The sequence below is a fragment of the Cryptotermes secundus genome, unplaced genomic scaffold (genome assembly GCF_002891405.2).
Source record: "Cryptotermes secundus unplaced genomic scaffold, Csec_1.0 scaffold216, whole genome shotgun sequence".
Lineage (NCBI taxonomy): Eukaryota > Metazoa > Arthropoda > Insecta > Blattodea > Kalotermitidae > Cryptotermes > Cryptotermes secundus.
The window spans coordinates 427341-441507 of NW_019727090.1; the positions used below are offsets into that span (position 1 = coordinate 427341).

The 14167-nt window shown below is 37.7% G+C and overlaps 1 protein-coding gene across 1 annotated transcript in view; it reads right to left on the minus strand.

Moving 5' to 3' along the window:
* The window catches only part of LOC111864317 (transcription elongation factor SPT6), a 63513-nt gene that overhangs the window by 40408 nt on the left and 8938 nt on the right, over nt 1-14167 (minus strand). Inside the window, exons 6-13 of the mRNA XM_023851474.2 lie at nt 11948-11962; nt 9868-10031; nt 8990-9130; nt 8755-8863; nt 7877-8017; nt 5927-6121; nt 2271-2413; nt 1104-1426 (exon numbers count right to left, since the gene is read on the minus strand). Coding sequence (XP_023707242.1) covers nt 1104-1426; nt 2271-2413; nt 5927-6121; nt 7877-8017; nt 8755-8863; nt 8990-9130; nt 9868-10031; nt 11948-11962 — 1231 coding nt within the window. The remainder of the gene's footprint in view (nt 1-1103; nt 1427-2270; nt 2414-5926; nt 6122-7876; nt 8018-8754; nt 8864-8989; nt 9131-9867; nt 10032-11947; nt 11963-14167) is intronic.

A 14167-nucleotide genomic window follows, 5' to 3' on the forward strand; every position in this document is an offset into this window, starting at 1 on the left:
GTGAAATGCTACATTTGGAGCATCGCTTTGTATGGGGCTGAAACTTGGACACTTGGGGCAGTAGATCAGAAACACCTGGAAAGCTTCGAAACGTGGTGTTGGAGAAGGATGGAGAAGATCAGTTGGACCAATTATGTGAGAACTGAAGTGTTATTTAGAGTCAGTGACCAGAGGAATAACCTACACGAAAGAGGAAAATGGAAGGCTAATTGGATTGGTCATATCTTACGCGGTAACTGCCTTCTAAAAGAAGTTATTGAAGGAAAGATAGAGGGGCGGATAGAAGTGACCAGAAGATGAGGAAGAAGACGTAGGAAGATGCTGGATGACCTTGGGGACAGAAGAGGATATTTTCATTTGAAGGAGAAAGCTCTAGATCACATCAAGTGGAGGAACTGTTTTGGAAGAGACTGTGGACCTGTTGTCTTGACAGATTACAGATGAATGAATATAATAGTGACAGTGAATTAAATGTGAAAATTCTGTCATGTGGCAAACGAAGTGTTGGGTCTGATGAAGGAAAAAATGTAAGTGAAAACAGTAGCATGCAGCATGACATACGGGCAAAGTCATTCTTTCTGTTGCAAGGACTTTGCAAGAAACTGGACAACAAGAGCTGTTTTTCCTGGAGGAAAATTCTGAAAACAAAATTCTAAAAACACCCATATTTCTGGACCTGTTCAATGAGAGGTTTCATCTTCTACCCAACTTTCTTAATTTTCTTGGCAACAAAAAGGGTCAATGTCATAAAACAAAGTACAACTGCAAAAAATGTTGGGTGACCCTGTGTGCTGCACCCTGTTTACCATATGGCAGATGACTTCTAGAGGTGTGAAAGAGGATTGAGGTTCAACAAGCGGCTCAGAAGTGTCTGACTGTAAGACTGAAAGAATACTATGGGCTGGTATTGAAAACTATATCATAATCATTAAGACTTTCACAGTATGTGCCACTGGAGTTGCATGTGATACAAAAGAGGAAATTCACTGCATCTGACAAGAATTGTATCTTGGTCATCCAGCCCATAATCACTCTACTAAGATATACTGATACATTTTGCATGCAACTTCAAACACCTAATTTACGTGGCTCTATGGACTCACCCAATCCAGCCTTCCTACACATTGAGTACGGGCCACTTCGAATAGCTTGTTTCACGGTTTCGTTTTCTGGAGGCTCATTTTCCACTTCTTCTGTCTCATTTTCTTCATCTTCTGCATCATCGCCTTCCAGCTGAACACCATTTTCTCCCTCTTCTCCTTCTGCATTATCTCGACGCCTGCGTCTATTCTTTCGTGCCTCTCGTGCTGCTTCACGTTCTTTGGCTCGCCATGCCTTCTGCATTTCTGGTACTTCATGAGAGTAGTACAGCAGAAAATGTGTATGAACATCTTTGAGTTCTTCTGTGGTTTGTACTATTCGAAGTCTAAATAAAAAAATACAGATTATATACCTTGATTATTCTGATTTTCCTTCTTTTCTTAATCACTGTCATCTGTCAATTAAAGGAGGCAATGACAGTTATCTACAAATTCTGTAAAAGAAAAACTGCCCTTATGCCCAAGGATAACACCACTAAGGCTCATATGGGACATGAAAACAAAACTCCACACACATTTCACATCATTTTAGATCTATGGGTCATGAAGGTTACTGCATAGGTTACGTCAAAATAAATACAATATACTGATCAAATTTCATGACTACACACTCCTCAGGGCCCAGACTGCTTTTATTCATTATTATAAATTTTTGTACTACAGTTCGCTTGCGGACTAAAGTCACAGTTTGTTTTTGTTTTGAAAACACGGAATTTACAGTGATGCCAATCCCTGTAACTTGACCAAAAGCAAAGCTCCTCATGCATGGTATTACTCTGGTTACCCAAGGGAAGAAAAAAAAAAAACAAACAAACGCAGAGCACTTCATTACACCACTTCACTACACCAAGGAGAATGTTGTGCTCTACAGTTAATCGAGTGCATAACACATAATTTTCAATGACACAATGCTCCCTTTCATTTTACAGCCCAACCACACTGAAATACTATAAATACTGTTCTTACATAAGAATGAAATCTGCGTAATACTCAAAAATTTGGTTCTATTATTTTCAAGGTGAATTAATACTCTGAAGCTAAGTATGATGAAAGATTGCTATACAACCTGCAGAAGCATGACTGCTTCGTCCATCATCTTAAACTAGCATCTGCCCACACATAACAGCAAATGTCTTCCATCCATGTACATGAAACAGAACAGAAGCTTACCTGTCAATGTCTTCATCCTTCAGTAGCCGAACACTATCAGGAATAGGCTTATCAGGTTCTTTCATCAACTGCTCAGCCTGATAATCACGCAATTTTTCAAACAGTGCAATCAAATTCATCTTCCGTGTTCGTAACTGGCACCACTAACAAAATAAAATATGACAAGTAGATTACAAAAATTCAGTAATTGCAGTGAAAGATGATGATGAGAATGAGCAGGGCTTGAAAACTGTGTTCATTCATTCATGAAAGGTGGAAACCATAAATTCACAATGTTAATTTATATTTAATGTGCATAAAATATAGATGGTAACACCTATGCTTATTTTTTAATTAATCCTTCAACATGGACATTTAAACAGCATGTTTAGTGATCTCTTGTAGTAATTTTTTTGTATGTCCCTTTACTTTCTGAAGTGAAAACCCTTCATCCTGTATGTGCAGGAAGAAAGCAAGTATTTTAGAAGTGGAAATTTGTGTGACAGCTCTTGAAACATTCATCCAAACATGAGCCTGCTTCAAATTCACTGCAGCAATAAACTGTTTGCCTCCCTTTTGTGTTGTGAGCAGACAGCACATATCCTCTTCGATTTTGTCATCTTCCCTGCAGCTAGAATTTGACTTAAACTAAAAACTAAACTCCATGGCTTGAGTCCACAATACCAACCGAGCGACCACCACTTGTCAGCGAAGAAGAATTTGCTCTAGGAACTGATATTCAGACAGTCTTTTCGGCAGCAGTTCAGTTGAAGGCTGGCCATATACAGAGTGAGGGGCAGCACATCTGTGTTTCTCTATAAGACCCTATATCAGTAAGAGCCTGAATTGTCTGGCATGGATATTATAACTGAATTATGGTCAGTTATACTGAGTAACCTTATGAATACTTTAAATTACCATTTAGAACCTTCTTCTGATCAAGTCAACATGGCTGTAGCAACTGATATTTGAGATCCGCTGTTCCAATGTTCAAATTATATTCACACACAATTGTATACAGTGTTCTTCTTTGTGGTATATACAGGGTGTCCCAGGAGGAATGTGCCAAACTTCGGGAGGGTGTTCCTTATGTTAAAGTATGCCGATATAACCCAAAACACCTATGTCCAAAGTTGAACGGTTACGGAGATAATGGCCAGAGAAGTGTCAAACTTTGACCGGGGTTACACACTTGTTGATTACAAAATAGATATTAAAACTGGCAGGAATATGTGGATTCTGTAACGTTAATAATGTACGTAACATCAAACTAACTTGTGAGTGACATGAAGCCATAAAATTGAAGTACAAAAAACTCGCATGCCATCTCAAAGTTGTCGTTAAGAGTTCCAAGCACTGTACATGACACATGAATGGTAAGCGATGACGTAACGTGCTGACTGCGCGTTCTGATAAAGCCAACTCCATAAGCACGGATAGGATGAATCACGGCAGTCAAGGACAAACAGAGATAATTCCTCTCAGCTGATAGGTATAATCCGTGGACCCGCTAGAAGACCACACTTTTCTCGGGCCATTATCTCCGTAACCGTTCAACTTTGGACATAGGTGTTTTGGGTTATATCGGCATACTTTAACATAAGGAACACCCTCCCGAAGTTTGGCACATTCCTCCTGGGACACCCTGTAGAAATCATGGATACTCTCTTCTTATACTATCATGCCTGTGCTCCTACATCCCCTGAGTCCTTACTAGTGCTCTCCCTTTTGTTTTTTTACCCTTTACCAAGGGAGGGGGTACTTTTCCTAGTGGCATGTAAGCACCCACATAGTTTGTGCTTAGATTTCAAGAATCAAGCCAGCTCTGGATAATTACACAAACTGATGATCCAGAGAGTGTGGCTTGAGAACACATTCAACTAGCCTGACAACATGCTGACACTTTGTTCATCAGCATTCATATAACTTAGATGTCACAAATGAGCCTTCCCACTTCCTAATTCTAGAGCAACATGTCAAAGGGCCAGCATTCTTGAGATTTCATACTATGGATATTTGTTGATTTCATTTCCTATTAGCCGCATAACTGCTGTGTCAGAAATATTTTCAAATATGTTCACCGTATCCAGGTAGATATGTCAAACCATTAATGTTTCCCACACTGCAAAATCTGCAACTATCTTGATGCACAGTCTTCAGTAACACACTTCCCAGACCTATGCTTTTCAATGTGTCACAATTCTTTGCTCAACACTATCATCTCCACTGACAGGCTGCATCATAGCTCAAGCGGTTAGTCGCTGGCTTCCCACAGCGGCTGACCGGGTTCGATCCCAGGTCTGGTCAAGTGGGATTTGTGGTGGACAAAGTGGCACTGGGGCGGGTTTTTGCCAAGTACTTCGGTTTCCTCTGCCAATTTTAATTCCACCAAATTCTCCATCATCATAATCACCTGGGGCAGGCTACAATAGGCCAATCAGTAGCTGTTGTGCCGAGTTAACCCAGTTGGACTCAAGCCCCCACTAAGCGAATTTAATTAAAAAAAAATCATCTCCACTGTCACTGTCATTAATTGAATGAGTTCCAGGAATCACCACTTGCACGTAATCATCACCGAAGTCACTGTCACCACCTGAACTACATTCCCCCACAATTATCATCATCCAAAACTTCATTTACAAATTCAATAATTTCAAACTCCATCAGCACAACGCTTACTGAAGGCCCAGCCATGATGATTATAGCACCATATGTTCAGATTGTCATTAGCTACATGATAACCATGGTCATTGATACATAAAGAATTCACTTATGTCCTCAGAGCTTGATGCAAACCACCACCATAAACCACCATCTTATTCCTCAGCTAGTGAGTGTAGAAATGAAGTTTACTGCAGAATGTAAAATGTAGGTGAAATCACAGACAGGTCTTTTAAATATCCAATGTATGGGACATATGACATGGATCTAAAGGGGTAATACGTTAAGAGTTTAGTTTGCAGAGTTGTATACATTGTTTCTTAATCTTTAACACAAAAAACCTAAGATACAGGTAAAAATAATATCTTAGAACACTCAACTGTTGTTATCTACTGCTAACAACAGTTATATTTTTGTACTTTTCAATTGTTTTTGTAATTAAAACTATTTTTAAAACCCGCTGAAAAAGTAGAATCCACTTAAAAACCTTAAAAAATACACACTTTAAAATCTTTCATATTTTCACTGCTAAAAATTGTGAGCACAGTTCATTTAAAACACTTTGGCAACAAAGGTTAGACTTCTGCGAGGAATTACAAAATGGGTTTCTCTTTTCTAACATTTTGGAGTGGAAAATTACTTCTGAGTTCGACACAAACAACTTGGCATATCTTTTAAAGCCTTAAATGATGATTGATAATGAAGAATAAGGAAGTTTCACTATGAAATATCATCACACCAAACATAAAAATAACAAAACATTCAGCCTTCATGTAATATTTAAAATTTCTCACCCACGTCTGTATGAACATGGCACTTTAGTTAATTCTTACACAATACAATTTCAAGCAAATTTAAATGCAAAAAATTCAAAAGCAGCTGTCCTTGGCACACAATCATGATCGAGTGAGTTATCACTGCCTGTGCATCTACCACTATTACCTATGGCTCACAAAGTTGTGTCACAATGACACTCTACATATTTATCAGTCAGAAAATACAACAAAGAAGTATACCTTCTCATCAAACCTGTAAACTTTCCACAAATCATTTATATTTAGCTCTGGTTGCACATATTCCTTCCTATAGAATGCAATGAATGGCACTTCAAAATGCTGATTTCTCATGAAGTCCAGAGCCTTCTTAATCTTCCCAATTGTTTGAGGTCCTTTTCTTGCTCGATCCCGGGCATCAGCTCCACCATGACCATCCTGGACAATGTTGAAAAGCACATGCATTTTAGAAACCCCAAACACATTACATATAAATGAAATTAAGACTAAACAAATGGGATAATTTGCTCCTAACATACACATCTGTTTAACCCTTCAAACCTAATTACATTATGACACATAATTATGAAGCTGCCAGAAGTGTTACAGCCATTTTAATTCTCAACTTCATGAATACTGTGAAAAAGCCTGTATCTTCCTATCTTGCACAGAGACATGAACCAAAAACCGTGTCAGAAAACATAAACCTTAAGCATGAACATGTGCACACATGGACAAAACACAGGTAACTGCTTCATTCAGAGCGTTATTTTAAATTGATGAAGTCCTACATCAATGACAGGGAATCCAGAGTAAGAATCAATCAAGCAACATCTATTAACTTTACTATAAACTCTGGGGTACTGCAAGGCAGTGTAGTAGGACCACTATTATACCTACTCTATACGGCGGACCTACCAACCAATGAAAACACCACCACAGGAACCTTTGCAGATGATACAGTCATCCTAGCAACCCATGCAGATCCAGCAAAGGCCACCAGTATCCTACAAAACCACTTAAACCAAATACAAGCATGGCTACACAAATGGAAAATTAAAATAAACGAGACTAAATCTGTCCAAGTGAACTTGACGCTAAGACGAGACCATTGCCCACAAATAAGACTGTATAATAACAATATCCCACACTCTCCAAGCGTTAAATATCTCGGAATCCATATGGATAGTAGACTCACTTGGAAAGAAACACGTAATCAAAAAACGCAAACAGACTTAAAAACCAAGGAGCTAAACTGGTTAATTGGAAGAAGATCCAACCTATCCACAGAAAATAAAGTTCTGCTTTATAAGACAATAATCAAACCAATCTGGGCTTACGGAATTGAGCTCGGGGGTTGTTGCTGCAAATCAAATATATCAATAATCCAGAGAAGCCAATCAAAAATACTTCGAATTATAACAAATGCACCCTGGTAAGTAAACAACCAAACGTTACATACAGACCTAAATATACCATACATCAAGGACGTCATCAGAGAAAAAAGTACCTCACACCACAACAAACTAGCAAATCACACAAACGACATCCTACAGCCACTCACTGAACCGCAGCACAATCGAAGACACCGAAAACACTGGCCAGCTGACCTAAAAGAAAACTAATGAGGAACCTCCCACTGGGGAAAGGACTCACCACGTCATTAAAGAGCATCACGGCTCTTACGCCAGAAAACTAGCTTATAGAATTGTAGATTCTGATTGCTTAATAAATAAATAAATAAAAAAAAATCAGAGCGTACATAATGAAATTAGTGCTCATTTCAGAATACACCACGTTCATTCAAAAAGTATAGGCAATTAACTTACAAAACTCTGCATACCTGTCAGAACATGCTCCCAATATCATGAAATACAAGTATATACTGTACTTTAAGACAATGCACTAGCACACACCACATGGAATTCAGTACATGGTATATGGATTGCTATCATCGAATAAATCAATAATCCGAGATATAAATACCACTTTCAGCAAACTACTATAAAGCTGTTTTATAGAAAACATTTTTCAAGCATGAATGGGACTTCCACTTTAATCCTGCGTAGCATGTGATATTCTCACGCAAGTGACTGGCCCGTAGGTTGATGTCTTATTCTACAGACAGGCACTACTAAGCCTAGAAAGAATGGAGTAATCTGCAGCACTACATGCAAATATAGTCTTACACACCTGGTTGGATATTGTTAGTTTGCAGAATGCTTGTTTATATATCCATTCTGATTCTTCATCCAATTCATCAGAGCCTTCAGGCACTGCAGTAACTGAGAAGTCACGAAGCTGCATTCGCTCAGGGATGTCTGTGTTTCTGATCTGAATTAAAAATATACAAATATAATTTTGTCAATCCATATCAATTTTAACATGCAAAAATATTATCACAATACTTACGTATAAATGTAAAGCAAATAATTTAATATTACTACATAAGGTTGGAATTCTAAAACCTGTGGGAGAAAAAAAAAGTATTGGATTGTGAACAGAAAAAGTTAATTTACTTTCCCTTCACCAACTCAAATGACAAAGCAGTAGTGCTGTGTGACAGCACATAATCTTACTGTTACTTACTTGTACCACATACTATGAACTTTTCCTCACCCAAAGACCAACTGAGGGCAGATGAAGAATACATTCAACCAACATTCTTGCAGCAACCACATAATTTATGACATATTGAGTGAAAAGATGGCGAGGATGTGGTAGCCAAGTGGACGATGAAGGCAAGCATGGATGAGTACATGAGTTAAGGAGTTAAGAGTGTAAGGGGGAAGCTTGGGAGTGAAGAGTGAGAGGGGGAGAGTTGGGAAATGTAGCTAAGTAAATGAGGCAATGAGAAGGAGGGAGTAAGTTATGGACTTGGTGACTGAATTAGAAAGTGGGGAGGTACATAATTAAGGGTGTAACAGGTAATAGGAGGGCTGCAGGTGGGTGGACAAGTGATTCCACTGATGTGTACTTCTACAGTGGGTGACAACTTCGAAAGTATCTATTTTGAAGTACGGTCCAGTTTAAAAATGTGTGGTTAAACTGATTAGACAGCAGACAATTACCTCATTATCAAGATCAGTAAAATGTCCTCTCTTCAATTCACTTGGTTCATAAATTTCAAAAATTGATTTTTTTGTTGCTTTTTTGCGAGCTGTCTTCTTGGGCCTTGGTCTGCAAAAATAAAATTAATGCATTGTTAAACATAAAATCAGTTACTTTTTAAACATTACTGAAAATTACTTCAACACATTTCACTTTGCATATCAAGAGAGATCAGTCATTATGAGCTTACAACACCTTCTTTCAACATCTTCTTCTCCTTCATCCAAATATTCATCTTCTTCTTCCTCTTCCTCTTCATATCCATCTTCATCCATTGTCTCCAAAATTCCATAATCAAAATCAACACCAAAAATGTCTTGGGCTTCTTGCAATGCCCTGAAACAGATACATAAAAAATAGCATAGGTAGGCTAATTTTAACAAGAAACAAGACATTCTGGGTAGAACTCATACAGCCTACTTTCTTACTGCACTATGCCCAGTATCACAATTAATATAACAATAGTTCTGACCTCACTTGAGGGATCTTTTAGATTAAAAAAAAAATCACTGTCATTTAAAAGCTCTGGGCTGTAAAAGCGATATGAGAGAGACATACTGGAGGTACCATCATTTTACAGGATGACAAGTCAAGACATGTCTTCAATAAAACATTAGGAAGCTAGCTGCGCACATACAAGGATGTCTTAGGAATACATGGTGCACTGCAATCTCATATCTTAACAAACAGAAAGAGCAGCAAAAATGATGTATTCATAATAAACATTAAGATGTTAAGTGCATATCATTATAGCTCGTAGCTTCCGGTATATTTTATCCAATACAAGTTGGCTTCAATTTAATTTCACAAATTAACTTTTAGATTACTTGAATCTTGCTCACTAAAAGCAACAGCTGTCCCTCACATCGCATGACACTCATGAGTGTTTCAATCAGCAGGAAGAACATAAAGAACATAAGAAACAAAGACAGAAAACGAATGAAGGAGAAAAATGAAAGTATAGAAGAACTGAAGGTAGGAAAAGACAGATGGCATCCTGCGATAACAAACATGCAAAATAATTTAATACATCAACACGTTAAAAATTCTAAGATATGAAAAATATTACTTACGCATCTGTAAATATTGGTTTTCTTTTCTTTCTTCGATCTGCAATAGGGCGCCCATCATCATCAACTATAAAATCATCAGAGTCAGAGTACTCCCCTTCTTCATCCTCCTCATCAAAGCGTTCTGCTTCAGGACGATGACCCTTCTCAGAAGCCCGCTCTTCCTCCTGAAGAGGCATTTCAAATGTGTACAGATCCACATTAAACTATACTAAACAAGCCCACAATATGAATCTTCACCACCATGGACACCCCAAATCTCATTTGTATCTACTGTCATTTATTTATTACATGTGTAAGTGGTATTACAACCATCCTGCAAATGTCCATGGGGAATCCGAACTGTACCCACCATAGTGGCCACCAGTTAAAACAGTTTAAAATAATACGCAATAATACGGAGGACGTGTTCAAGCACAGTACTACTTTTGTACCACTCTCTATATAGCATCATATGGTTGGGTGACTGGCGATGACTACATTGGAAAAACTGAAAGAAAGTAACTGTGGCCTAATTTGAGGTATGATCCTCACATCTGAGGGAAATGAGGAAAACCACAAAATTCTCAGCCAGAATAGCAGCTATCTGGCACCACCTGAATATATGACAGGCATTAATGCCCACTGGTTCAGGATGTTAAGTTTACAGATTTTAAAGCATGTCTATGTGTGCATCAAATTAAATAAAGATTAGATACAGAACTGCATACATGAACTATACATTTTATACTCAAGTAACCAGTACACCGACTTACACATTATCATGCAATTTTCGGAGCTGCTATGCGTAGTATTTTAACCCTTTACTAGCCAATAAACCAAAGAGGCAGATTATGTTGGCCCTCTGATGCATAGAAGCTTCTTTNTTTCTCTTTTTTATAGCATACTGTATACATAATGTGATTTAACTATAAGGTAACAATTCTCTTTAATGTTTGGAGCCACTGATTTTATCATTATATTTTTATACCACCAAATATACACATTAATATATGCCCCGTATGCCATACTTCTTTTGACTTTCTGGCATCATCTGGGGCATTCCAATATGCAAGTCAGTTATAAGGTTGGAGATAGTCTGTATCAGCCTTACAAACTTTAACAGAATCAGTGCCCTCCATAAAACACAATAAAATATCCTTCTAAAATTATCTCACGTAACTGTTAATATATCCTTAGTGTACATTTTCATATTATCCCATTATTGGAGCTGTTATGCCTTAGTTAATATTAACATAAGCCATAACAAAAACAATAATTTGGAGCATGTGGGCATATATTAACGTGATCTTATATCATATAAAGAAAAACTTGAACACATCAATATTTCTTGTTTAATAATTACACTGATAAGTCAAATTTTATTCATATTTGTATGTCTAGCTGTTTCCTTGGAATCTTGTATCCACCCATAATACTGCTCTTGCTTTTACTTTAAAGAATCCCCATGCAATGGACGGTACTACATACAGTGTTTTGTGATGGTGCACATTTCCAGGAAATACAGCATGTGGCTCATGTGCAGAAATGTGAGACAACCACAGTACTCGTAGATTGTCAATTGTAGATTGTAGATTTTTTTTTCTAAAAACATGTTTGCTGGTACTCACTCTATTTTGGTTCATCAAATGAGTTCCACATAGGAATGGCAGTAGCAAAGTATATGTAAGGTTAATACATCTGTGTACATCAGTTAATCCCAGTCTGCATAGCTCACCTCTTTCAGTTACAGTGAACTGTTAGTAATCTTGTGGAAGGAGGTTAGTGCTGTGTTAATTAGGGGGGAAAAGAAACAGCATACAAATTCTTCCTCACCGTGCAGTAGTATGCTCAGCAATAATGGGGTTAAAAATGAACACTCATATTATTATAGCAAGAAACCTTTAGCCATTCCTGCAAAAGTGAGAGTAAGTATCCCAGTATCCAATCATGCAACTGAGGAGTGTAAGTATGTATGAACAGCAAATATTTCTTTCCCAACCATGGTACCCACTATCAAGTTACCACATTTTGCATTCATGTTTAATGTAACAAAGCAGTAAAACTACAAAAAAATAAAAAAAAATTATTAATGATAACATACCATTTCCTCTCTCTCCTTGCATTGTGGTGCGAAAAGGAGAAAAACAGAAAACAATTAGCAACACACATTCACACATATTAAAAAAAATTATGTATCAGTATTCTATAGGATATTATGTGTCGAAGAGTTCAGTGTACACAAAAAACCAGAATAAATTATTCTTATACATAAAAACGAACAAGTTTTGCTTCATGTCGTTGGGAAAAATGTACAGGAAGTATTAACAAATTTAGGACTTAAGTAACATTTCCATAACTACACAGGTTATACTCAGCATCAAATGGGATGTCTGTCAAAAAAAACTATAGGAATGATGTAGGAGACAGTGGTCATGGCCTATAATGCATTAGTCTAACCTCAAGAGTCTGTGAAAAACCACTCAAAACTGTAAAAACTTTTCAAATGGGTGCCACGTTAAAATATGGAGAAAGATGCCTCACCAAGCTTCTATTGCAGCACACTGATCAAAGTAAAAGTAAAAGTAAGGCTATCCCTGTAACAGGTCGTGAAGGCCCATAGGGTTGTGGGACGTTGAAAAATCCACATTATCTAGACAATCGACTCATAGAAGGCCGTAAGGTTGTCAGCCTTACGCACCGGCTGCGCTTTACTTCCCAGGAAAATTATTTATTTAATTCCTGGTACTCATTTCTGTTAGAGGCTGAGTCAACTCCAGGGCCATAGTGCGGCCGGAAGGATTAGGTCAACTGAAAAGAATCCAATGACCTCATCGGGACTTTAACCCACGACCTTCCGACTTGTAGCATAGTGCGTCAACCACTATGCTACTGCGTGCCCCATTGCAGCATACAGATACCTCTTATAATTACAACAGCAGCAGCAACAACACCACTACCATCATCATCATCATGATCTTCGTCACAACCACCATGACCACCAACATTAAAATCGTTATCATGACTACAACACTATCATAATCATATTTATATGTCAACATGAGCACACTTTTCTTCATATCCCTGGTTACACGTTTCAGCATTTCATGAGTACCACCATCAGACCATTATTAGAGTGAAATTGGAGAATACAGTAATGCACCTCTTCACTAGGAAGTGTGGGAACCAGGACAAGCCTGCTTTCTGGATTTCTAGGACTTCCAGTTCTATGACCATTATTGTACTTACAATATAAGAAGTATGAAAATCAAAACACGAAATTATTCATGGTCAGCAAAAAGCTTCTCCCCATACTTTCAACAAACAGAAACCTTACTGTTACTTAAATCTGTTGAAGACCCCTGAATAATATTCACACAGAGCTGACGAGGCTAATTTGCTCATGAAATATTTTAACTCAGTCCATGACATCTGAACAGAAACTTTTCACTTTCATGCTGCCTAACCCATTCAAACAACACTTTATCCGCAACAGTCTCTGCTTGGTATAGTTTTTTAACTGTTCATTAATTTAAGAATATCACTGTTGGTATAGCATTTAAGCAACTGTTCCTCCTGTTTCTAAAGATCATATACAACAGCTGTAATTACTCCAAATGCTTTACTCATTCATGGAAGCACCTTTCTCTAATTTCACAAGCAACTCCACCAACTTGTCATACTTAGCTCAAAATGTTTTCTTTTACTTCCTAACTTGCCACTGGACTTCCTACTAGCCTTTTACATGGCTCTGATAAAAAAGCAGGCATAATTAACCACAATAATCATGGAGAAGCAAATGTACACACAAAAGGGTATGCTTGAACTGAGGAAGATAAACAGCCATCAGGCAAACTCAACAGTCATTGCCACTAACCCACCAGTTCAAAAACAGTTTTACTTTTTTGAATTGTTTCATTTTTGGTCCGTTACACTATCAATCACAAAGTCAACAGAAAGTCCGTCGAGTGTAACAATGTTTTTTAGGTCACACAACACACAACGCATAGGAAACATCCAACCATAAGCCTATACAACCTCAAGCTGACATCTCCCATCATCGGGATGAATTAACAAGGAGGAGCCTAACACTTTACTTCAAATGTTTTAAATTTTTAAATATTTTAATAGTGACGTTTTAACTTGAGGGCAATTTCGGATGGAATGCGAGAGTTGAACGTGCATTCAATATTCCTAGCAAGTGTTGTGCTTTTACACATCGACATTTGTAGCAGCGTCCACGCAGCATATATACTGTGTACAGTTAAACAACGCCAGTGTTTTCTTGTTAGTACCATGTGCCTCTGATGATGGTTTTATTAAA